The sequence below is a fragment of the Limulus polyphemus genome, unplaced genomic scaffold (genome assembly GCF_000517525.1).
Source record: "Limulus polyphemus unplaced genomic scaffold, Limulus_polyphemus-2.1.2 Scaffold1070, whole genome shotgun sequence".
NCBI lineage: Eukaryota > Metazoa > Arthropoda > Merostomata > Xiphosura > Limulidae > Limulus > Limulus polyphemus.
The window spans coordinates 175,988-202,609 of record NW_013666680.1 but is presented as its reverse complement, the minus strand read 5'-3'; the positions used below and the strand labels follow the sequence as shown (position 1 = coordinate 202,609).

At 33.6% G+C, this 26,622-nt stretch overlaps 2 protein-coding genes across 2 annotated transcripts in view; one reads left to right on the top strand and one right to left on the bottom strand.

The window, feature by feature from the left end:
* Window positions 1–12,196, top strand: part of LOC106461979 (armadillo repeat-containing protein 5-like) — a 31,257-nt gene extending 19,061 nt beyond the window's left edge. The window contains exons 5-6 of the mRNA XM_022389097.1: window positions 3,767–5,723; window positions 6,274–12,196. Of these exons, the coding sequence (XP_022244805.1) occupies window positions 3,767–5,723; window positions 6,274–7,018 (2,702 nt within the window). The 3' untranslated portion in view covers window positions 7,019–12,196. The remainder of the gene's footprint in view (window positions 1–3,766; window positions 5,724–6,273) is intronic.
* A 538-nt stretch (window positions 12,197–12,734) lies between these two features.
* LOC106461978 (paxillin-like) overlaps window positions 12,735–26,622 on the bottom strand; it is a 28,823-nt gene continuing 14,935 nt past the window's right edge. The window contains exons 4-6 of the mRNA XM_022389098.1: window positions 24,442–24,615; window positions 22,218–22,448; window positions 12,735–16,038 (exon numbers count right to left, since the gene is read on the bottom strand). Of these exons, the coding sequence (XP_022244806.1) occupies window positions 15,772–16,038; window positions 22,218–22,448; window positions 24,442–24,615 (672 nt within the window). The 3' untranslated portion in view covers window positions 12,735–15,771. The remainder of the gene's footprint in view (window positions 16,039–22,217; window positions 22,449–24,441; window positions 24,616–26,622) is intronic.

Sequence of the window (26,622 nt, the reverse complement as noted above, 5' to 3'; positions counted from 1 at the left end):
TAGGGGCACAGTTGGCCCAGTTTGCTCACTTGTGGCACCTGTTCACAGCAGATTGTTGGGTCCTTAGAGTGTTATCAAGAGGACTGGATCTTCAATTTTCCTCCCCTTCTCCTTTGTCTCCCATTTCCATATTTTTCTCTCCTTCTTGGGATCTGGTTTTTTGCCAACTGGAAAAGTCATATCTCACACTCAGCCAGTGTCTTATTCATTTGGGTGTGTTTTTCACTTATCACCTCAGTGGAACCCACCCTTTTTCTCTTTGTTTGCAGCACATGGAGTGGTTGGTTTCCAGTGCCATATCCTCTCTTTCTCTCACTGAGTGGGAGGTTCTCTCTCTCTTTTGGGGACTTGGGCTTCCATAGAATCTCTTATCCCTTTGGATCATGCTCATATGCATCATCTTCAATGGACTCTGCATGATCAGTGGAACCTTGTTCTGAATCCATTGTCCTCTATCATTCACCTTCCTTCCTCCCTGCAGGTTGAATTCACTTGGTAGATATTTAGATTCATAAGAGATTTTGGGTTGGTGGTTTGAAGTAGAATCAATTCTTCATATCAGTCTCTTGGAATGTTGGCAGTGCACTGAGCTTTGGATTATTTTCTTTTGACAACCCATGGGTGTCTCATAATGATCCATACCAACAACTCTCTTATATCAATTGTCAAGGGGACACCCATTTTCATTCTCTGTTTTCACACATCAGACCACTTTTTCTGAGCCCATTTGTTACACATTCGTCTTATTGCTTGTCATATCCCAGGCAACCTGAATCTTTTTGCTGTTCATCTCTTGTGACCCAATAAGATTTTACTGACAGAGTGTTCCCTTGATCTTCTGGTATTCAAGTAATTATGTTCTCAGCTGGGAACTTCCCTTCTGGATGCTTTTGCCACTCACCTCAATACCAAACTTTTACTGTTCTGGTTACTGGTTCTGATTCTGGCAGCTTTGGTTGTAGTTGCATTCAGCCAGGACTGGTTCCACCTTTTTCTTTATGCCTACCCTCCTATTTATCTTCTCCCATGTGTTTTTCCCTCATTCAGACCACTCCGTGTTGAGTCCTCCTGATTGTTCTGTATTGGCTGGCTCAGTTGTAGTTTCCTCTTTTGAAACTTATACTGTCCTCCTCTTCTTCTATTCCAATCCCTCTTGCTTCAAACGTGTTACTCTCTCTTCCATCCAACAGCCTCTGCCCTCTGCCTCAATGTGTGCATTTTGTCTGATCCCTTGCAAGATGCTCTGGACTTCCATCATGTGTAGCCTTCCTCCTTTCTTGTTCTGTTCCTTCCTCCCTACCTCCTTGTATGTCAGCAGAAGTGGCTTATTTTCCATCATTGGTCTCTGCATCATGGCTCCCACTCCATTCCTGCCCTTCTGTTCTCCACAGCACAGGTAAGTATCTATCAGAAATACACTTTCATTGTTGGAAAATGTTAACTTTAAAAATATGTAGATGTGTTACAGAGAAATTAGTTACTTAAATTTAATATTAAATATACATTTCATATTTTATTTTATCTTTTTGAGCATTCTGCAGTTTCTTGTTTGACAGCTAGCTTATTAATAATGAGGTTTTCCTCAAGTTTATATTTAAGTACCACCTAATAAGCAGAAACGGAAGCATTTTTGGTCAAGGTTTTGCCTTGGTGAATATCAAGTTTACGCTTTTGTATTTCTGTGTTAATGCTACAGCTCGTGTATTCTTGTGCTACTTTCATATTTAAATTTACATTACTGTGTTATTGTGAAGATATAAGTTATATTGTTATGAGCTTGTATTATTGTTAAAGGTATGCTGCTGTGACTTGTGTTATAACAGCATTATTACATGTTAAAGCCACAGTCACATAGCTATGATCTAACCTATATAAACGGCTGTGTGTGTGTCACATCACACTTGATTTCTTGAAATAGGAGGAGTCATAAAAGCCAAAATGCATTATCCAGATAGAATAGTTTGATTAGTGTTTGTCCATTATGATTTTAGTGATGGGGGTGAAACGGGGCCATGAAACCTTATAAGTGTAGTGATTGTTGGTATAATAAGCGTAAAGACGTAGTTTGGGATCACCTAGCCTAGAGCATAAAATTTATCATGAAAATATCGATTCAATTTTAAATTTAAATCATTTCTGAATTAAGCTATTTTCTATTATATCACCACCTCTTTAATCAGTGGAGACTAATTTAGGAAATCAATAAACATTTTTCCAGTTTTGTTGTCTCTGCATTTCATTTTATACTTACAGTATATAGACTAACAACAATATTAAGTTATACTTTTGTTGCTAAGCAACATGACATAAAAGCCATTGTTGGAATGTAGTGTTACCAAAATGCACTGGCTTTTCTATATATTAGAAGTTGTTAATCTAACTGATTTTTACCAATAATTATTCTATGAATATATCACAAATTCATATCATGAGTGATCTTAATTTTGATGGGCTCACAAAGAAATTGACCAATTTTTGACTGCCTCAACTGCACTTTTCTCTCTCTTTGTTGGTCAAGCTTGATTTTGCAAAATTTATTTATTTTGGTTAGCTATGAAATATGAGGTTATGGTATACTATGGGGTGGGGGTGGTAGTACTTGCCCAGTCATTTTTGATGGGCCAGGCTTTTTGCCAGTATTGTATAATTGTTGGTTATGCTGTTAGAATTCTGTATGAGTGTGATAGTTAAATGACTGTGATTCTGTGCTAGTCACAACTATGTTGCTGTGATTCTGTTTATTATACATTACTTTTCTATATATATACTCTTTCTAGTTGGAACTTCAATATTTTCAAAAATTTGTTATTATGTAATCCATGATATTGTTTGGTAACATTTTAATTATAACTGTATTGTAAAGTTAGATATAAAATATTGCATTAAAGCTAAATAGTGATATTTAACTTGAAGAAGGTAAATAGTGAATTGAAATTAAAAGCATTTAATGTGCATGTGAACTTATTGGTAATAGTAGACACTAAAGTATATTAAGTGTGAATTATTTACAAATATATGATTTAAAAATTTATCAGTAAACTAAATGAGGAGGTATGTATGATCTCTAACATAAAGAAATCAGATAATATATGAACTTATATTACTATGATCTTGTGAAAATAAATTACTTTGTTATGATTCTGTATTATTGTTACAGTTATGATGTTGTGATTGTATGTGTTATATTAGCATTATTATGTGCTAAACCCACAGTCACATTGCTATGACATTGTGTAATTTTTATCAGTTATGTCACCTTGTTTTAGGCAATAGTGCAAGTAGTATATAGCTGGTATCAAACTAACTTAGGAAGTTTACATTAGGCCTAAATCAAAATGCTTTGTAGTAATGCACAATAACCATTCAATAAGCATGCTTATCATGCTAAGATATCTAAGATTCTTTAATTATATGTTTAAATTTAACCACTATGATGAAAAAATAATTACTTGTACATGCTTTTGATATTTTGTTGTTGTTTGTAAATTGTATGATTTACAGTTTATTATTAATGCACAAAACAATGAACTTCAATGAATTTTGGATGTTGATTCACACTTATTGGTTTGTCAAAAGTAATATTTTGATACATGGAAATTAGTATGAGTAAAAGAAATTGTAGTTTTGTAACTTTTCTTGGTTCATCATAAGAAGTTTAGTGTTATCAAGAAAACAAAGAAGTGATTAAACTATTTTATACTGTATATTGTACTGGATGTACTTTTGGAAAAAAAGAAGGGGTAACCAAGTTTTTTGTTTTTTGTAGGAACAGCTGCACTTGTGACAGCTCTTTGCTACTGTTGTCGAGAGGCTATCAACCGTGTTAGGATTAGGGATGCACAAGGATTGAAGATTCTACTGGATATTTTAAGAGATACTCAGAAAAAACCTTTACATTCACGAATCATCACTTCCCTCTTGGCTTTCCGATATGATGAGGAAAGTTTGGATGCTCTCTTGAATCTAGACATGCTCTCAGTGCTAGTGGAGCACATGCAGCTCTTCATTGATGAACACAGAGGAGATCATAGAGTGAAATCAAAACCTGATTGCAATAGTAAGAAGACCAAAGCTGATGGATTGGTAGGTGCTGTAGTAAAAGATGATGTTAAACATTGTAACAGAGAGTCAAGCAGAACCCAACAAATGGAAACATCTTCTACATTCAACTCAAAGCATCAACAAATAGTAGAGATCTGCACAAATTGTACCCAGAGTGCTGAAAGCAAAAAAAAGCAAAATAGTCTTAACCACTTTGTTGACATTGATAAATCAAGTGATTCAGTCATCAAAAGTAATGAACCTAAATGCACTGAGATACAATCTGAAATCAAGTCATCTCAGACCAAAGGTGATGAATTTCAATCGTGTATAGATTCTTTTATGTCTGTAGGTGAACAACGTTCTTCATCGGCTAACTCTCTTGCGACTGATCATTTTGAACTCATGCCATCCATAAATGTTCTCAAGGCTGAAGGTGACAAAAAAGACTTTGAAGCAATAGAGTATGGGAGAAATTTTAAGGAATTTCTTAACCAGGATGATGATATTTTGGATGAAGAAGTTGCAAGTATGACACAATCACTTCAGAAGTCTTCATCTTCATCAAGAGTGTTTTGTATTCATAGCCCAAGCTATCAGCAGGTACAGAATGAACTGGTGTTAGATGAGAATCAGAGTCTCAGTTATGTTTACTCAAGGGATTTTCTTAGTCCAAGCAGTGCATTAAGCTACTGTTATTCACCAGATAGATATTCAGTGGATTCAAACCTATCACCAGTCATGTACAGTCCACAACACTCCCAGTCATCTGGTGTATCACCAGGTACAACATCACCCATCTTTCAGTTTACAGACACTACAAGTGTGTGTTTTTCCCCAAAAGATTTTGATGTTTTGTATTCTCCCCCTTCTTCTCCAGAGTCTCAGGGCTCCCCAGATGGTTCGCTTGATGTTTCTGTACCTTGCTATTCTCCTGTATGTGAAGAATGTTTTTCAGACAGTGAAGAAGGTAAAGAAAAGAATAAGGATGGTTTATCTTGTGCAGCTTCAGCAGAATTGTGTACTACAGTATTACAAAAAACTGATTTTGGAGTTCCGTTGAATAAAGGTAGACTGTCATCCAAAGAAACTGCAGCTGAAATGTGGAAACTTTCTTCTAAAAAAAGAAAAAGGTTTCAAAGACCTTGTTCATCTACAATTTCATCTTCAACCCATAAACAGGAAAAACGTAGCAGGCATGATTCAGCAGCTAGTGCATCTACACAGCGCAGTGACGTAGAAGATGAAAAAGATAATGAACACACTGTAGGTGGCATTATTTTACTTATTTTCTCACAGCTCTCTCAGGTAGAGAAATTCTGCCCTTGGCTAGCCACCTCCAAAGCATGTGTTCAGGTACTATTAAATTACCTGACATCTCTCTCTTTCCCTTCTCCCAGAGCTGAACGTATCTTGTTAAGATTAACAAGTAATTATCAAGGTTTTGAAAAACTTGTGGGTTTTGAAGTGGTGATTATGTTATTAGAGCAGCTAGAATTAAAACATGACATAAAGTTGTGTTGGAGCTGTCAAAGGTTAGAGATGCTTCAAAAAAAACTTTTCATCAATTTAAGGATGATAGCTGAGTCAGATTATGGCAGAGGAGTGTTATCTCATGTTCTCTTAGTTGGGCAGCTTTTTGAAAAGATCACACATGTTATAGCAATTCCTCTTGTTGTTAGGTGAGTGTCACATTGTCCATGGATATTCACAATATCTTACTGAGACAGAAACTAATTGATTTTTGTTCTTTGCTAGACAAATTAATTAACAAAAAAGAGAAGAGGGCACATAATTTACAAATATTTTATATTTCCAAACTAAAAAAGAAATGTGTGACATACATCCTTATCTGTATGGTTATTACATATCTTAGTTTTATATAAAGCATTTAAAAACATTTTTTGTAGCTATTCAATTAATTCCTAAATTAATATTTTTTTTTTACATATTTTCCAGTATTTAAAAGTCAAACAAAAGTTAACTATGTTTATTAAGCTTGTTTGGTAGATCACAGTGATAGTTTCCTCTGGAGTACTTATAATAATGTTCAACTGAAGGTTCTACAATTTCAAAAGTTTAGTTTTGATTGCACTAAGTTCATATTTTGGTAATGACATAATCTATTCATGAAACACTAGGTAGTATGAGTGAACAAGTTTAAGTACTTTTTTCAGCACATTGTTGTAGTTAGCTTTCAATTCCCATATTTTATATTTTTTCTTTTATCAGACGAAAGTCACTTCTTGAAAACCTGATGATAAAGTGCAAAGGACTGGATGTATTACTGGACGTTATTCAAAATCAAGACTCCCCACTCTTCCCTTCTTGTGTGAGAAGCCTCTCAATGCTATGCTGTAACCTGGGTGTTGAGTCACTGAATGATTCTCAAGGCAGTAGATTATCTTTTCCTTATGCAAAATGTAAATATGCTGCTGAAAGTTCAACTTCTGATGTTTCTTTTGTGCTCAGTGATGGTGCTGCTGTTAAAGCAAACCGTGAGATACTTAGTAGAAACTCTGACTACTTTAGTGCTATGCTTCAAGGATCATTTTTAGAGTCAACAAAGCACACACTCTTTCTCCCAGATGTGCCCAGTGATGCCCTGATTTTGGTGTTTCATTATTTATATAACTGTGATTGTCCAGCTCTGAAAAAAGGGTCATTGGGAACAATGTTGGATACTCTAACTCTCTGTGACAGATTGTTACTCACAGATTTACAGAGACAATTAGCAGAAGCTATTCTCCAACATCTGACCCCAGAAGAAACTTGTGATATTTATTATCATTCCAAACAACACAACTGCATTCCACTAAAAGATGCAGCACTAAAGTTTGCTATGGTAGGAAAGATGACACATGTGGAGCGTTGTTGCTGTTTGGCTGAGCTGCTGAAATGTCCAGATGATGTTGTACCTGATATTCGTTCTCTAATAATTGGATGCTTTCCTGAGATCAAAGACCAAGGACAGTAAAGACTGTCCACATTGCTAGAATGTGTATTTGACTAATTTTTAAGATATTAAAACCAAGAAAAGGAATAGCTGTCAATTTTACATTCAACTTTGTTTTTCTTTCTACAGGAAGCAAAAAAGGAAATTTGTTGCATATTACGAGGAGGGACAGTTGAATGTTTTAAATTTTATCCATGAATAATTTAGTATTAGACTCTATTAAAATCCCTGTCAATCTACCAGCTTATTTCATGTAAAAAGTAAATTGTTTCCTTCCTAACAGCTTTATATAAAAAAAAATTGGACTGTAGGAAAATTTCGTGTTTGAAATATAAACTGTGTAGTGTAGTACACCTGATATAAATGTGAAAATATATCTGTGGTACTTATATTTAGTAGTTATGGTTCTCCTTGTCAGTTACAAAAAACTAACTGTGAATATACTTTCCATTAGATAAATAGCTTTTAAGGTCCTGGAATTGTGGGTAACACATCGTAAGCTAGTTGTGAAGTTTCTTAGACCCTAAAAATGTGGTTAATGTCACACCCTCTAGTTAATTAGTTTCTGGGGCCCTCTATGGGTAATGCAACATTAACTTGTTAATTAGCTTCTGATATCTTTCATCAGTTAATGCATCATTTGCTCAGTAACATGTTTCTGATATCCTCCAGCTTGGGTTAATTCACGATTTACTAGTAATCTATTTTCTGAGGCCATTCAACTGTGCATAATGTATCTTTATCTATTTGATTAGTTTCTGAAATTCCCTGGTTTCTGAGGTCCTCCAACTGTAGATAATGTATCATTTGCTAGTTGAGTAGTTTCTGACATCATTCAGCTAAGGTTAATTCATAATTTATTAGTAGAGTAGCTTCTGAAGTCTTTATACTGAGGGTAATGCATTTTCTGTGTGATGACTAGTGTATGAGGTTCTCAGCTATGACTAATCCATGGTTGATAATTTTATGAGGTGTCCTCTTGTTCTAGATAATACATCACTTATTAGTTGATTTGTTTCTGATGACCTTCAGCTGTGTTATTTGCCAATGCATTGTCTGTTAGTTGACTAGACTTTTGGGTTATTGCTACACCTTTTAGTTAACTAGAGTCTGAGGTTGTCTAGCTGAGTTTATTGCATTAACTGCTAAATTACTAGTTTTTAAGTTTCTCTAGTTGTAGTCAGAGGTTCCTCAGAAGTAATAAGTGGATTATCTGATAACTGTATAGTTTCAGAAGTGGTATAGTAATTGATGCTTTTTTTAACATGTCTGTGGTTCATCATCTATAGTTCATGTAATAGTTGATTCATGACAAGTATCTGAGGTAAGATCCTCCATTAATGATCTTTGCATCTTATATATACTGCAAACTGTCTGTCTCCTGTTTGACAAGCTGCATACTCTGGCAAAGCTCAACATTCACTTTTGAAATGACTGGAGAACAGGCATGGATAATGTTGATTCCAAATTTTATTTCACAAGCAGGATATTCTAGACTAAATTGTTAGGAATTAATCACACTATCATTCACATTTCAAACTATAACTGTAGATTTATTGTATGTTGTAGCTGAGTAGTTCTTAGCATGACTGAAATGCTCAACAATTACTTTTCTCGGTGGCTGGTATGAGTGGCTCAGAGCTTTGGCTCTGAGTGAAACCAAGAGTGCAACACAGTTAACCTTTTTAATGTCCATGAAATAAGTTAAAATGATAGATTAACTTAAACTTTTCCTGTCACTGGGTATGGGTACTTTTGCTTATTATCTCATAGCTTACAAATTTACATGCCTCTAATCTTTGCATCATCTTAGAATTGATCAGTTTCTGAATAACTTCTTTTTTTGCAGGTTTTTGAAAATTTTCTTTTGTAAAAGACTAATATGCAACGTTTAAGACCAAGAATATTTGGAAGTATTTTGTAATGGTCTTTACTAAAAAATGACTGAAGTTTGAATACAAAGGGAAAAGTATTTTGCAATTTGTCAGCATTTCTACTCATTTTAGGATAGCTGACTAGCATTTTTAAAAGCAATAACTCAGTGATAATCCAGCAGCTAGGAGATTACTTTCTTTTCTACTTGTTAACCAGTTTCTGCATTTTAGAAAATTGATACTTAATAATAATCATTCTCAATAAAGACCAAGTTTTCAAACTCTGGAAAAGGGTAAAGGAAGTTTTTAATTTGAATGTATATTTTTTATTTATTGTAACCTTGACTATGCTAAATTTATGTGAGAACAGCTTTTGTGCAACTAGCAGTCGTAACGTTTGGACAGTGTCCTGTCTAACATACAGCTTAAAACCCTCATAAGTCCATTGTCACTACCAAAACTGATGTCACTATTGTGACTACTACAAAGCCTGTGACTATCTCTGACATGGAACTACATTAATAGATACAACACTGATCACTTTAATCTGGATCTGAGTTTGTTGATAATACAGAAACCACACCTAGTTTTAATAAGAGGTCAATTTCATAGATATCACAAAAACTTTGATGTCCATCATAAAACTTACAGGTAGCCTGTAATTATTGTCATAGCCAGGCCTGGCTTCAGCTCCTCTCCATTTGGGAAGGCCAGTGGAGCTGTTGTTGACTCTTCTTAGCAATTTGAAAAAAATCATACAATTTTTAAAAATTAATAATATGGTTTTTAAACTGCTATAGAAAATGAACTTGAATGGGCCAGAGTGAAGTTATGGGGTGCATGGCCCACCCCTAGTGCTGATCCTGGTCATAGTTTCCATCTAATACCTTAAAGGAAATTTGAGGTTACTGCTTTATATTCCACTAAAGCCATAGTTCTAGTTGGAGATCGCTATCGTGGCTACCATTTAATTTCTTAACTGTTGTATGAAGTTACTGATAATATTATCAAAAGTTCAAAACTCTAATTTGGGATCGTTGTCTTAGGCTACCTTTAAACCCCATATCTCTATCTCTAACATTTCCAAAACCTGTAATTCTAGTTTGAGATCACCATCATAACTAACTGTAATTCCATTAACTGTCAAGATAGAGCTCATAATTCTTTATTTGAAATTAGCTTAGATACTTTTCATCAAACTTTGTGGTTTCCACCATATTCCAGAACTGTGGTTGATATAAAGTGAAAGAATCATATGGGTAGCATATTGGAAATGTAAAACTTCAGTGAGTTTTTTCCACCATGGTCTAGAACTGTGGTTGAAACAAGATTGAGAGTTGTACGGGTATTGTATGGGAAATGTAGAACTTTAGTTGGCTTGTCTCCACCGAAGTCTAGAATTGTGGTTGAAACAAGGTAAGAGTTGTACGGGTATTGTATTGGAAATTTAGAACTTTAGTCGGCTTGTCTCCACCGAAGTCTAGAACTGTGGTTGAAACAAGGTAAGAGTTGTACGGGTATTGTATTGGAAATGTAGAACTTTAGTCAACTTGTCTCCACTGAAGTCAAGAACTGTGGTTGAAAATGGTGAAAGAGTCGTATGGATAGTACAATAGAAATATAGAACTTTAGTCAGCTTGAATACAGTCTTTAATGGTTGGAACAGAGTTGATGAATGAGATGAAAACAAAGACAGAATAATAATAAGTTATTGGTAAGTCTAGGATAACATCTTACATGACATGTGCTTCATCTGTATATTTGGAAATGTAGCATTATTTTATTTTTATCTAGTTGATACTGGTTTTATTTTATAATTTCTTAACAAATTATTTTGTTTAATTATATGATTTACTGTTGGAAGAGTTTATTAAATGGGATGATTATGGACATCACTCTCAATTTAATAGTTTCTATAACAATATTTCTTATGAATTGGCCTTTTTGCAATTTTACTGATTTAAGTTATATCTTTCTTTCAGTACATTTCCATTAGAAAAGTAATACAGATCATCTTTTAGAACACTGTCTTTTTTGTTTGGTATGTAACAGTTTGACAATCATATATTATTGTGTTTATAATAAGTAAGTCACTTTTTTCTGCGTGTGTTTATTACAGGTTGAGTACATTATATTAAAACAATCTTGAATATGTAAATTGGCAATTCACACGACAACCACAACAGTGTAATGGCATGTATTGGAACTACATTTTGATTTTGATGTTCAAGAGTAGTGTGGGAAGGTTATGTAACAGCTCCTTCTGATACAAAATACTCATGAACTCAGATAATAAAGATTTACTCTGATTGGCGATTCAGAATTTTCAAGATGGGAATATTCCTTGTACTTGATGGTGTTAGAAAACAAAAGAATTTGGATTAATTTGGGACCCCAGGACCATCCAAAAAGAGACCTGTAACAAGTCATTACCCAGCTGTGGTAAAAATGTGTTTTGTCTTGTCAAAAGTGAGAATCTATAACAAAACAAAATTCAGTAACAGAAGCAGTCCACATGTTTCATGCAAGAATATGCAACATAATCAAAAAGGATCTCTACCTGAAAAGCAACACAAATTACATGTAGTCAAGTTGCTTACACAGAATATCTATTCAGTCATTGCATATATCAGTCATCTGGAGAATGAAATGGGTATTCATGCTAGCCCTTACAAAGATACAATCAGTCTATGGATTTCTTATATTAGCTGGATTATGGAAAGCCAGCAGGGAGAAGGGAAGTTGTGCTTTTGACATGACAGCCTTATGATGGAGCCATTTGCAATGGAAACTATGGTGCAGGGCTATTGTTAAGATGCACAGTCATCAGATAAGAGTATTACCAGACCTAACAACAATTTAAGGTTCCAAAATTGTTTTAATATAACCTACTCAACCTCTGTAATACTTTTGGATGTTTTTATCACAGAGGAAGCATAATTTTATGTAGTGTAATATACATGTGTCACAAGTGTCATGTATATGGTGACAGTGTTACAGAATTATAATTTATATAACATGTAAATATTACAGAGTATTTGGTGACATTGCTATAGAAATAGAAGAGGTTGCTGAAAATATATGGAAAATAGAGAATTAATAATATAGGATGGTACTCTTTTTGAAAACATATGCAAAATTGAAGTTCATTTTCCATAAAACACGTAATCCCTTTTTGAAATTGAGAAGACCTTGTCGGTATGTCCCAGGCCATACTAAACAACGTTACTGTTTTTGTGGATGATATGTATACTGTACCTATATCCTTGATGCCTTTTTATTAATCATGAAAAAATTAACAAAATAAACATCCTCTTTATATGTAGTTTACAATATATATGAATATTTATTTGTTTGAAAGTAGAAAGCTGGTGGATCTTCTGTTTGATGCTTCAGCATGTAACAACTGTTCACTTAACAAATTGAAATTAGGATAACCTAAAAAAGTTAACAAGTTGAGTAATCAATGGTGTTGTGTTATTCACAAAATTTTTGTTTATATAAACGTGGAACAATTTGTGTACAGTATATACATTTTCCTTTATCTTCATTATATTTAACTCAGTGCTATAAACAATCATTTGTCATAAAAAGTACTTCATTTCAAAGCTTTTGGAAACAGAGCTTGGAGATTGCTTCTTCATATAACTAATATTTAATCTGTTGTCTCAATCAATAACCATTGAGTATGTATTACATAAGATGTATGCATTGAAGAATGCATATAATTCTAAACTGTGCAGTATATTAATGTTTCCAACATATTTAACAACACAGCAACTGGTAAAGCCCAGGTTGTGTACATACATATACTATAACAGTTGGACTGAGATTCACTTGAGAAAAAAAAATAATTAAAAAAATGCCTTAAAAAGTTTCTTTATTATGCTAATTTTACAAAATGCGAACTATGATTATATAAAATGAAATACAAGACAAATTCTTTTGGAGATTTTACTGATACATGGATAGCACTGATAAAAATAAATATTCCCTCATGATGTTTTCCAATATAACCTAGTTGTAGTGATGCAGTTATGAGTTAGTGATTTATCAGAATAAATATCGATGTATTATCTTCACTGCTCAGTGGGCTTTAAATCTTTGGGAACTTAGACACATGGATAACTATAATAATTTCAGGCTATACTTTTAACAAAAAGCATACTCCTTTCATTAGTAAATTCTAAAAAAAATATAGGTCAAATAATATGTGATTCAGCATATATATATATACGCACACATTATAAATGCTAACAATGATCTTATAAACTTGCTGAAGGGAATATGATTACAAACAGTAAATGTATGAATTTATTTTGTCATTTCTTCCCAAAAACCTGTAAATCGAATCAGTTGAAAGTCAACATTAAATCACTTGAGTAGTTGCCATGTGTGTGCAGTAATAGAGCTGTGAAAAACTGTGTATTACCCAAGATAAGAGGTATTGCTTTCTTCAGCTTTACAAGTAAATCTGAAAATGTTACTTTCACCCAAAAAATGTTTACAATAAGATGACAAAAGAGAATTTTATCACTTCAGTATTTCAGCAACTTTTCAGTGTTTTACCTACTTGTAGTTAACCACATAACAAAGAACAATGATTTTAACCTTTCATATATTCACTGAATTAAACTATATGCACCCACATATTGAGATGCACATCCATTAACCAAATATATGGGCTTAACCTATTGGACCAAACCAATATTGGAGAAGGAATGTTGACTATAATTCTAAATTTACTACATGTATGTACACTAAATGTGGCAAGCTTTTAGTCAGATGTACATATCTGTTATACACAGAAAATCAGATGTGTTACAAAAGTATTTGTACTGAAGATATGTCTGTGAATTGATGTCAGTCTGAATCGGGTTCTGACAAGTCAGAGTGCAAAGTGACGTTCACCTGAAGAATGAAAATACTTTTGTTCATTGTACAGTTTACATAACCTATAGAACCTCTAAAATGCATATCTGTAATTGTTTTTCAGTATTCCTGTATATTTTATCTGATTTTTACACTCTTCTACCACAAACTGTCAATAAATCATCAATGTAGGTAAAATAAATAGTTCATAACTCTGACATCAAACACATAATACCATGTTGAATGGCACCCTGTGAAAGGTCATGGCATGCACACTTTGCTTTCCACCATTGCACATAGGGTTAAACCAGATGACAAATAACCATCCCAATCTACTCAAAAAGTATACTTCCACTCATAAACTGAAACAACATGCACACCTTCAACTAGCAGTAGGTATCCATTAAATTAAATGACATATATTCATTTCACTATACTGAATAATATACTTTTCATTAAATATCCATTCAACCAGCTGTCAAATATATATCCAGTCAACTTGGCAATGCATGTTCATTTATATAACTGAACAGTACATATCTACTCATCTAACTAAATGTAAATCCATTCGGTTAGATGACAAATAATCCACTCTACCTAATGCCAAGTAAAAAAAAAAAAACGTTTAGTGTCCCCACCTGCTTCTTCCCACTTTTTTGGGGGCAATTTTTCCCCTTTTTGAATTATCGTTTTTCAATCACACAAAGAAACAAAGACTTCTGAATGAAAAATGAGATGAACACAGTTGATTCAATTTGCTCTTTTTCTTCATTTGTCATAAATTCTGTATTGTTTTGATGAAAAAATTAAACAAAGAAGACTTTTGTTTGACAAGAACTCTTTGAAAACAAGCAATAGTCATGAAAAAAGGGGTGCAAACTTTCTTAAAAAGAGGTAATTAAAAAGAAACAAAGGACCTCTTCCTCCCTTTTTCGAAAATTCCAGACACTAAACAAGCTTTTTTTTTTACTTGGCCTAACAATGAACTTGAAAGTATGTTTATTCATTTAATTATGCAATAAGCATCCTCTCAACCAGAAGACAAATGTCCATCCAAATTTACTTAATGGTGTAATTTCATTCATCTACTTAAAGTATATGCATTAATTCATGTCTAAACAATGTACCTTAATTACACCAGCAGACAATTGAACAGCTAATGAACTTAACAGTGTTTTTTCATTCATCGAGTTATATAATGTATATCCATTTGACCAGATGACAAACACGATCGACTAAAAAATGTAATATACTTTCATTTATACAACGTATATATTAAATCAGCTGTTAAATGAACTTGATAATACACATTTATTCATCTAACTAAATGAAATATATCCATTCAACCAGCTGACAAACATATCAAGAATGTACATTCATTAAACCACATATGTTCATTCAGTGAATTGAAAGTCATTCAACTAGGTAGACAAAGTATAATTGATAAACCAAAGCAAAAATTTACACTCATTCAGACAGTGGAAGAAAAACTTAAAATCATTAAACTACTTCAACAAATTGAAATAAACAAATGTCAGTCAAATGAAAAAATGTATAAATTCAACCAGACATTCAACCAATTAAAAAATGATAGCAATGGTCATAATGCACAAAATTTTGGTTTAGACTATTCAACACACATAATGTTTGAAAAATCTCCAACTTGATAAGTACACATATTGAAATTCAACATATACTTTTTTATGACTTTTTTTTTAGAAGAAGAAGTATGAAACTAGATTATAAATAATTAAAATTCAAGATATTAAAATATCTCTCTAATGGAATTGTATTGTGAATTTGATAAATATGCTGCCTTTGTGTAACTAACCTCCATTATTTCATCATACAATATTTATGATATATAATTAAAACTTAAAGCTGCAAAAAAATACTTCTAATATTATAAAGCAATGATTGGAGCCAAAAAACTTAATGTGTCCGTCTTAATAGTCCCGTTTTGTTTTTACCACAAAGAAATATGATGTTTGGATTTTACAACTACTGTCAAACAAATTCAGTATAGGTTTACCTGAAAAGCTTCTCAAAACAGCCATGACAGTATGGCTTGTCATTATGTTCTTTAAAAGACCCTTTATTTAGCTGCTTTAGACAGAAGGAGCACACAAAATGCTCTGGGTGGTACTTCTTGAACATAGCTGTGATACAACAACCAGAAATAGGCTTGTGGCAACCAGTGCAGAGTGAACCACGCTTGGCATGGTAGTGAATTTCACAGTATGGTTGTCCTTCGTGATCAAAGAAACTGCCTTCTTTGAATGGCTGCCTGCAGTCCTAAGAAAATAAAGATAATATGATGCTTTAAGTTATGCTATAGCTAGTCATATAATCTTGTATATATTGTGAACAGATGTCCAAGTATTCATCTGTCTCCCATTTATGATGGCTGCTTCCCGCACTGCATTTGAAAAGCTGTGCATGCAGGCAAATGAAATGATGGGAGAACAGGCGAATAATGTTGATGCCAAATTTTATTTTGGAAGCAGGATATTTTACACTAAATTGTTAGGAATTAATCACACTATCATTCACATTTTAAAATGTGACGTAACTTAAAGAATAAAAACATAAATTTACTGTATGTTATTGTTGAGTGTCTCTTAGCATGACTGAAATGCTCAAAAATTACTTTTTGTGGTGGGTGATATAAGTAGCTCAGAGTTTTGGCTCTGAGTGAAACGAGTGCAATGCAGTTAACCTTTTTTAAAGTCCATGAAATAATCTATATTGATAGATTAACTTAAACTTTTCCCATCACTGGGGACAGGTACTTTTGCTTTTGTATAATATAATGAATCTCAGTAAGCTCATGTAAACTTCTAACTGGGTAGACATGATCATATCATGTTTCTATTGTTTAGTGAAAAAATATGAAGATATTGTAATTTCCATTATTATATACCTTAAAGCAATATTTGTGTTTAGCAATACCAAAGCCCTGTGACATACCTGTCAGAAAAATAGTTGCATGAAATGCATTTTTTGTTTCACAAGCTACAAGTTAAGTTCACTATATGCTTGAAGATTAGAAATATAATAATCAATTGTTCCTGAACCAATCGGATTCATAAAAATATTTCCCTAAGACAGCAAAATTAATAAAGTTTGAGTAAGTGTATATTTCGTAAACAACCTTATGCTTGTATCTTGAGAGAGAAAGTATAAGATTGTCTAGTTCAATTTGGTTTCAGGATTTTTGATATGTTGGTGGTGAAGTTGTTATACAAAAATATAATAGTTAACATTACAACTTATGTGACTAAATTGCTTTTTGTATGGTGTAATTTTTCATATATGTGTTTACACAAATGCAGAGTAAGTCTGTCATTGACCCATGTGGGCTTATAACTTGAAACCACAATTACACATTGGTCATGGGTTAGAAAAGTTTCCTATTATAAGTTAATATGTTTCATATTACATCGTAGCTAATTAAACGGCAAAGAAATCATGAGTGCTAAATCTAGTGGAACACCTCAAACTCTTGTTTAATCAAATAACCTAAGTGTGGATACTTTCATAAACCCTACATCAAGCCTGCTACTGGTACAAGGTAACAACCTATTGAGTAGCTTTTTCTTTCACAAACAAAATGACCTGATGTTGTTCATAACTACTGTTTGTTGATGGTTTATATCTCCACTTGAGAAGAGCTCTAGTAGTAAATTAACTTTATTAAGTAAACAAACTGGACTTTCAACTAACTGATGGACATTCATAATCCATCTTTCAATAGGTGATAATGTAAGTTAACTATGGATATATTCATTTGTCTGGTTTTACTCCACTACATACCAAAAGTTATTGGAGTAGTGAAACTAGTAACAAAAACTTCAGTTTAATTTTTCTCAGGCTTTTTGTTAGACAGAGCTGTGTTGGAAGTAATATTAAATATTTGATAGAGTTAAGACTTTTTTATAGATACTTAACACTTGTTAACCTTAGTAACCAAAGCAAACTTTTAAATCTACAATATTTTCTTCAGGGTGCTTGAGATCTTAATATATATATATATATATATATTTAGATAAATTGTTAAAAGCATTTACTGATAATTACAGAACAAAAATGAGCTGAACAGTTAAAGGATTTGTGATGTTTTAGATCATTTCTATTTGGAAGCCACAGTGAACAGATCAACAGAAAGACATCTTGAGAGATGAAAGCTGCTGATTGATTCACTGATCCTGTATAAACCACTGTCCAGCAACTACACAATAAGCACACTTTGTTTTGTGGTATACAATAAGATTAGGTTTCACTTAACATGAAGCATCCAGTCATTCAGTTTTACTTTTCAATTTTTCTGAATGTTCCTCCTATTATAAAGCAGCCCTATCTAATGCTCATGCTGAAATCAGTTTCACCTGAGAATATCAGAGAGTAGGTAGGAAGGAGAAATGTTGGTGTCATGACCATAGGATTTATTAATTATTGGACTTCTTGTTTTTAAGTGATTTTAAAAAACTGCTTTTACTTAAGAATGGCATATCCTCAAAGTAGATGTACTCTCATCCATAATGGATAATTTGCCGTTTGAGAGAGACAAGTGTAAGAGGACTTTTGCTAATGCTGCAAAGGTTACTAACAAGAATGGCATATCCTCAAAGTAGATGTACTCTCATCCATGATGGAGAATTTGCCATTTGAGAGAGACAAGTGTAAGAGGACTTTTGCCAATGCTGCAAAGGTTACTAACATCAGTCAGCATACAGCAGCAGACTCAGAATGATCAGCTGATATTTAGTGCATCCAGATCAGTAGTTTAAACCATATCTCTGAGGAATTGAGTTCAGCACAAGAGAAGTGGATATAACTAAAAGTCGCCAAGGAAGAATGGCACCTGGCGAGTCTGAGACCACTTTGGAAGGTCGCTAAAGGATTTCCAGGCTGTTGCCAACTAGAGTACCACAGCTGTGCTCAAGTCCACCCACACCCAGCCAAAAAGGACTAAAAGCACCATGGCAGAGCAGCTTCTCCAAGTCAGAGCTATCTCTCTGGCAGGTAAGACAGCAATAACCCACAAGAACCATAATTTGTGGAGATCTGTATGATGAGATGCTGTAAGAAACTTGTTGCCCTGCACCAGGAACAAATTGCTCATACAAGTGAAAGAGTCCCTGTATGTCTACCACCCTGCACCTGTGACAATGGTGGCAATTTACCCAGATATTGGCTAAGAACCTGTAAGGAAGAGGCTTTGGCCTGCACTGCAAGTCCCTGTGAGTGAGGCAAAACATATTTTGATATCAGTGTTCAAAAGAGTGGCAAAAGAAGACCTGGACCAGTTTTTGAAACATTTCAAGCAGGAACATTTAGACTCAGGAGCAGGTGATTCAATATCTGATTCTGAGCATAGACAGCCTAACCCTGAATGTCATCAAACACCTGGATGAGGAGAAATAGAAGCACCCACTGGTATACAGTTGTATCTGAATTGTGCCACTAATTCAATTCTGTCTTAGTTCTGGCCGGTGGGTTGGAGAAGCACAGTGGAATGCTTGCACCAAAAAGTTTAGTAGTCAGTTTAGCTCTCTCAGAGCTGGATAGGTTTGGTAGGTACCTGTGACAGCACAAGGGCAAGAGATTGAGTTCCTGGTTTACACAGGAGCAGTCAGAACATTAGTGGACCTCACAATATATCAAGCCCTCCAAGTAAAATCAACACTCTGGCCAGTGGATACTGATTTTCTTCTGGTGAATGGTGACAGATTAGATATTAGAGGAGGGTTAGATATCTAGCTCTATCTAAGAAATTCCTCTTATCATCATTGTCCTCAGGACTGGTATTGGCACCCTCAAGATGGATGTACTACAGAAATTATCCATCAGTTTCACCTGTGCAACAGGTGAACTGATGTTCTACAGGAAAGTCACTCGATGCTAGACAGATCAAGCCCAGGAAAGTGCATTGCATAAGTATATGTAGCAGATGGAATAACTACTTTCATATATATAATTGGTGTTATGTATTTTTTATTCCAAAGTCTAATGCATCAGTACCATGTAATGCAGTTATATGAGCCATGCATAAAATCAACTATTTTTTGCCAAGAAAGCACCTCGTTTTTAAATTGTTGTCTTTCTGATGAGGGATGAAGTCTCAGAATTGTTTTATAATTATGGGCTACTGCCTATTCAGTTGTATGCTGGAATGATTATAGGTGTGGTAAGCAAAGTGGAAGTGGCCAGTGATTATGGTAATGCTAGTGTTGCATCCTTCACACTGTGCCTGAATGTAAAGATGTGGCAACCAAAATATTTTAAAATTTATTTGTTGTGGATTGTGCAAACAGTCCAGACCCAACCAAACGAAGTCAACTCGATGACTTGTTGGCTCAATATGGCAATGTATTTTTAGGGTCAATGACTGTTTTGCTAAAACAATAGTAACTTGCTGCAACAAAGCCAACAGCTAATACATTTTCTTACTTTGTAATTTGATTTTTCATTATTATATTTTCATTATAGAGATTTTTTTGCATTGTTTGCTTAATATATGTATTTAAAACTAACCTAAATCTAAGTTGGCTGAACCTTTTGAAATATCATTTGGATTACAGCCAAAAATATTGTCAACAGTGTGTGTACCAAACTGATGAAACAATGCATTCTAATCTTTATAAGCAAGAATGTGAGAAAAGTCAGCTATACTCATTAACAGGTTGATTTTTAGTTGTTGTCTGAGTAGGTAGTTTGCTCTGATCAGAAGTTGATATTATTAATAGGTACAGGCAATGCATGTCTGATAAACCAAATGTTGTAAGAGCTTCCTTTGGGCATTATGGATGTTGCCAGCACTGCAGTACAGTGGATGTTGAAGTACAGGGTTATACAGGCCTTTGGAGAGTGCTTGGTTGTCTCCACTAGTGATTGCCAGGAAGAAGGAAGGTACACTGAAGCTCTATGCTCATTTTAAATGGGTGAATGCAGTACTCATCTTGATGTCATTCCTTTGCCAATGACAGATGAATATATGAATGCTTTAGATGGTTCTTACTGGTTCAGCACTTTGGATCTGGATACTGGCAAGATGAGCTGGATGACAAAAGAATGCCTGAGACTGCTTTTAGCAGAAGATCATTTGCTTGAATTCTTACTCATGTCATTTGGCCTGTATAATGCACCAGGTACTTTTGAAAAGTTAATGGATCTTACACTGAAGGAGCTGCAGTTGGAAAATGTTTGATCTTCATTGAAGTTTTGGTGTTTGGTTGCATGTTCAAGTCTGTGGTTGAGAACCTGAAAATGTTATTCTGGCAGATAAAAAAACCAGGTGAGAAAAGAAAACACATAAAGTGTTTGCTCATGCACACAGAAGTGTAGCTCCTTTGATCATTGGTCACATTGTAGGTTGAGATGTTTCTACAGACCAAACTGTGGCAAGAGATTAACCTAAGCTTGTAACCACAAGAAACGTCCACCACTTCCTCCGTTTTGTAGTATTACTGATGGTTTGTGGATAACTTATCTATAAAAACAAAACAAAATTCAGTAACAGAAGCAGTCCACATGTTTCAGGCAAGAGTATGCAACATAATCAAAAAGGATCTCTACCTGAAAAGCAACACAAATTTCATGTAGTCAAGTTGCTTACACAGAATATCTATTCAGTCATTGCATATCTCAGTCATCTGGAGAATGAAATGGGTATTCATGCTAGCCCTTACAAAGATACAATCAGTCTATGGATTTCTTATATTAGCTGGATTATGGAAAGCCAGCAGGGAGAAGGGAAGTTGTGCTTTTGACATGACAGCCTTATGATGGAGCCTTTTGCAATGGAAACTATGGTGCAGGGCTATTGTTAAGATGTACAGTCATCAGATAGAGCATTACCAGACTTGTAAACAATTTAATGTTCCAAAATTGTTTTAATATAACATACTCAATGTCTGTAATACTTTTGGATGCTTCTTTCACAGAAGAAGAATTTTAAGCAGTGTAATATACACGTGTCCCATGTGACAAGTATATGGTGACAGTATTACAGAAATATACATGAAAGTATTACAAGTTTCACCTGAGATACCACAGAATAACAACACAAGATGTTTTATCCTTGAAAGACTTTAGTTCAGGTTAATGAAATATAATTTTTAATAAGTACCAATACCTTTTATCCTCACAGAATTAAGTTTATTATTACTGCTTCGGAATGTTTGCTATAGTTTGTCTAATTATAGATGGTATGGACTTCTGTAGACATAATAATATACTACTGAATATGGTACTTCATCTTCCAGTCAAGCAAAACGTTTCTGCTGAACACATACATTAAGCTAGCATTGTAACTAGTATAGAAACTTCCCCTGTCATGTATGAACTCTGCAAATCATTCAGTAATAACTGCCTGCTCCTCACATATATTAAGTTTAACACGTTAAATGGGGTAGAACATTTTAAAATATTACAGCATAAACAGATGTTTTAAGTACTATTAAACTACCCACCATACAAATAAAGCAATCAGGATGCCATTTATTGTTTAGTGCTGAAATATAATTTTTTGTGATTGGACGATTACACCCTGCACACTTCGGGGCAAACAGTTCAAAATAATCCTGTTGACAGTAAGGTTTTCCATCTCTTTCATGGAATCCTTCCTCATCAAATTGTTGACCACACTGGGTGCAGAAGAAATGTTCGGGATGCCAAGTCTTGTCCAAAGCAGTCACACATTTCTGTTAACAAAATAAAACATTCAGTTACATTTTCTACCTTTAGAAATTAAATAATTAACTTTGATATTTTGCTGTTATTGGATGTACTTATTTCTGGCCATTTTGAATGTTAAAGCTACTGATATCCATGTATAGAATAAGAGCACTGTTCTTAGAAAAACTTAATCCCAGACCTTCCAAATGTGGTAAAGCTGCTTCATAAATTAATTCTAAATTCCTGATTCTACTTTTGTGTTATGCAAAAATATCATACATTTTATACCTTCTTATTTTCATGTAGAAATTTTGGAAACTTTTCATTAATTCTGAGTCTATGAAGTTTTTGCATAACATGTGGTCTAGAAAACCATTAAGTTGATTTCATTCTAGCTGACTTTGTTCATTTGTTGTTATCAAGAGGTAATACCTTTTCTACTTGTGGAGGTGGGTGGGGTTGGTATTACTGTACTGCTGTACATTGTGCAAGAATTATAAAACAGACCTACCAAACACTTTGCAGAAATTAGTTTAACCTAAGAATACCACAGTTTTTCAAAGTATAGAATTATGACTGTTGTAGGGAATGTAGGTTCTGGAAATGATAAACTAAACTGAAAACTCTTTACTTTAATGATTAGAACAAATAAAGCTCAAAATGGATGAAATACTATATAAAATATAAAAAGAACACATTTGAAGGATATGGAAAGTAGATGATATTCATAATTCCCCTGTTATCTGGAAATTAAACCAAAGCAAATGTGATTCAACAGATGAGATGCCATTCTGTAGAGTGTCACATAATAATTGGAATTCATTTTGAAAAACATACAATTGACATACAGATTAGATTAAGAAGAGCACTGTTAATTTCTCAGTAATTTTTTTACAGTCATGTCCATGTCATACATATTATGTCTTCTCCAATATTTTCATTAACCTTTTTAAGCCTTGTGTTGTGTTTATAGCATAACTTTGTTTAAAAAAAAAGAAAAAATGTTGAAGGAACTGATACAGGACTTGACCTAAAGTTTTGAAGGCACTAGCAAATGTTGTTGGTTCACCCTCACCACTATCAAATTTGTGAATGTTACTTGCAACAACATTTTTCTCCTCTAAAATTACCTGTAACTTTATCATAATTAATCATTTCATGTATTAAATGTTACAAATATGTATATATCACATTTATATGTATAACTCTTTTGCTCCCTGCCTTCAATATTTTCGAATATAAAAACTCATTGTAATAACATCTAACAGTGTTTTTACTAAAACTTTCACAAAAGTTAAAAGATGCTCCATTTGTGCAGAAATTAATTTATCTAAACCATGAATGCCTGAATTGTTATAGTGCTGATGGTGATCATATTTAGAAATAGTGTTTTATTATTAAAAGATTTGGTTTAAGTCCTTAAAGTTGGTGAAGGCTTAGAAGCCAATAGTTCTTGTGTTAATCATGAACAAATTACAAAAAAATGTGATAAAAACAATCTACAGTTTATGTGATATATGTTTTATTATTACATCCAATGAGCAATCATTTGGACACAGTATTTCTAATCATGCTGCCAGTAAACCTGCACCACAGATGCCAGATTTTGTGAGTTTATCCAGCTGGCCTACAAGCTAATAGCCTTGAAAGCCAATAAAATGAGTTGAAGCTGCTGTCTAGATACCCCCTCCCCATTCCTTGGTACTTAGCTTGGGTATGCCATGCAACTCAAATGAGGATTACAAATCACAATCACAGTGACCTTCCTTACTTAGAACCTAGCAAAATAAATGACTAAGGTGCATGTATCATGGGTTTATGGATACTCAACACTAAGAATCTATGAATCTTATTTCTGAAATATGTACTACCAGCATTTTGCTAGTTTGCTAGGATTTAGTCTGAACCCTGTGATATGAAAATATGACTTTTTTTTTTCTTCTTGACTATACCTAATTACCTTTGTAATGTTCCAAAGAATAAATCAGCTCAACTACTTCTAAGTAGAATTATACTTACATCTAAGATAGACCTGTTACAATAAGCACAACGAGGAGAGAAGATACTGTGATAGTCTGTTTCACAGTAAGGCTGCCCATCTCGTTCAAAGAAGTCCTTTGTTCCAAGTTCCTGATTGCAATGGTTGCAGGTGAAATGTTCTGGATGCCATGCTTTCCCTAAAGCAGTCACCACCTAAAAACATACATGATTAATATATAATGCACTAATAAACTACAAAAACATTCAGAGAATCTATGGCTTAAAGTGCTTATGAAAGTTTTCATTTCCATCAGGAACTATTGCTTTGCTGTCCACTGGTAAGTATTGATATACACAGTAAATTCTTTATAATTAACTAGACAATAAATTATTTCTTATTAAATCATAGTCTTACAGTGCAACAAGTTCAAAGTCTGATTAAGGAAGTTATAATTTCAAAGATACAAATGTATGTTATAGTTTAGCCTCTTTTGAGGAATCATACATATTACCTTTTAATCTAAAATTCTTAACACAAATATTTCCAGATCCTTAAAATTCTGTACATTTAGTTAGAAAACATATGTGACAACAATCAAACATGTAATAAAATAAGCAAAATTTGGTTAACTAATAACTGCTTGCTAATTTCATTACTTCCACTGTTAATAATAGATTCCATACTTTCTACTGCTCTGTCTAAATTTAAAATAACATAAAATGTAAGGACAACAAGAGACCTGCTGGCTTTTTTCATCATCCCATCCACTTAACTAAATTATGCTTGAAAAACTCAAAGCCAGCTCTTATCATTCAAATATTAGTCAATCCTTCCCTTAAACTCTCTTACATTTACTGTATCCACAACATTTGAAGACAACCCATTTCAAAGGCCAACTACCCTGTAAGAAAAGTAAAACTGTCTTAGCTAAAAATGACTCCTACCCTGCCAAAATTTATAATTGCATTTCCTAGTCCTACCATTCTATAAAGCATGAAAAAGATGATGCATTAACACTATCAATTCCCTTAACAATTTTAACATTTTAGTCAAATCCTCTCTAATTTTTCATTTTTTTTCAAGATAAAACAATTTCAGAGATCTTAACCTAACCTTACATGATAATATTTCCATCCAAGGTATCATTTTAGTAGCCCATCTCTGAACCATTTTCAACAATTCAATGCCCTTCCTAAGGTAAGGAACCCAAGACTGAACACAATACTCCAAATGTGGCCAAAAAGTGACCTATGCAATGAAGTTATAGTCTCTTTTAGGCTTGTACAGTTTGACTGTAGATAACCTAAAATCCTATTTGTTCTGCCACTAGCAACAGTACAATGCTAGAATGGTTAGAGAGACTGATCAAACAGAACACCAAGATATTTATCTTTCACAACACTTTTAAAAGTATTCCCATAAAAATTTATATATAATACAAATTATGATATTCTATATGCATTACCTTGCATTTATTACAATTAAACAGCATATCCCATTTATTTGCCAAATCACCAAATGATCAAAATTACTTTTGTAAAGCAGTCAGCAGAACCTCATACAATATCATCATCTACAAATTTAAGTAACTTATTGACAGTTCATTCATCTATGTCATTTATGTAAATCAAAAAGAGCAAAGGTCCAAACACTGAGCCCTGAAGTACACTACTTGTGATATTAATCTAGTTTGACTCAATTCCATTTATAATAACCCTCCTCTCTTCCATTTAACCACTTCTCTATCCAATAAACAAACTTATTCCCTACACTTACAAAGTTTAACAAGCCTTTTATGTGGCACCTTGTCATATGCTTTCTGAGAATCTGTGCACCAAATCCACTCCTTACCCTCATCTATATAAGCAGCAACCTCTTCAAATAATGCCAAAAGTAAGACAGTATTTTCCCTAGTGAAACTATGTTGACTATCCAACAAAGATTTAAATTTTTTAACCTTTAAAAATAGTGAAGTCAAGTTGATATACAGAGGAAGAAATGTTAGTAAAGATTTAGGCTAGCTTGTTGATATTTACTTTTTCAGTGTCATACCCTGACAATATAAATAATCTTTTTTATACTTGTTATGAGCACACTGTGTATATATTACAAAATTAGGAACCAAGCAAATTCTATCTCAATTTTTTAAGTAACTTTCCAAAGTTATTCACCAAACTTAATAAAACATTTTTAAATGTAGTTGAATATTGCTTATCATC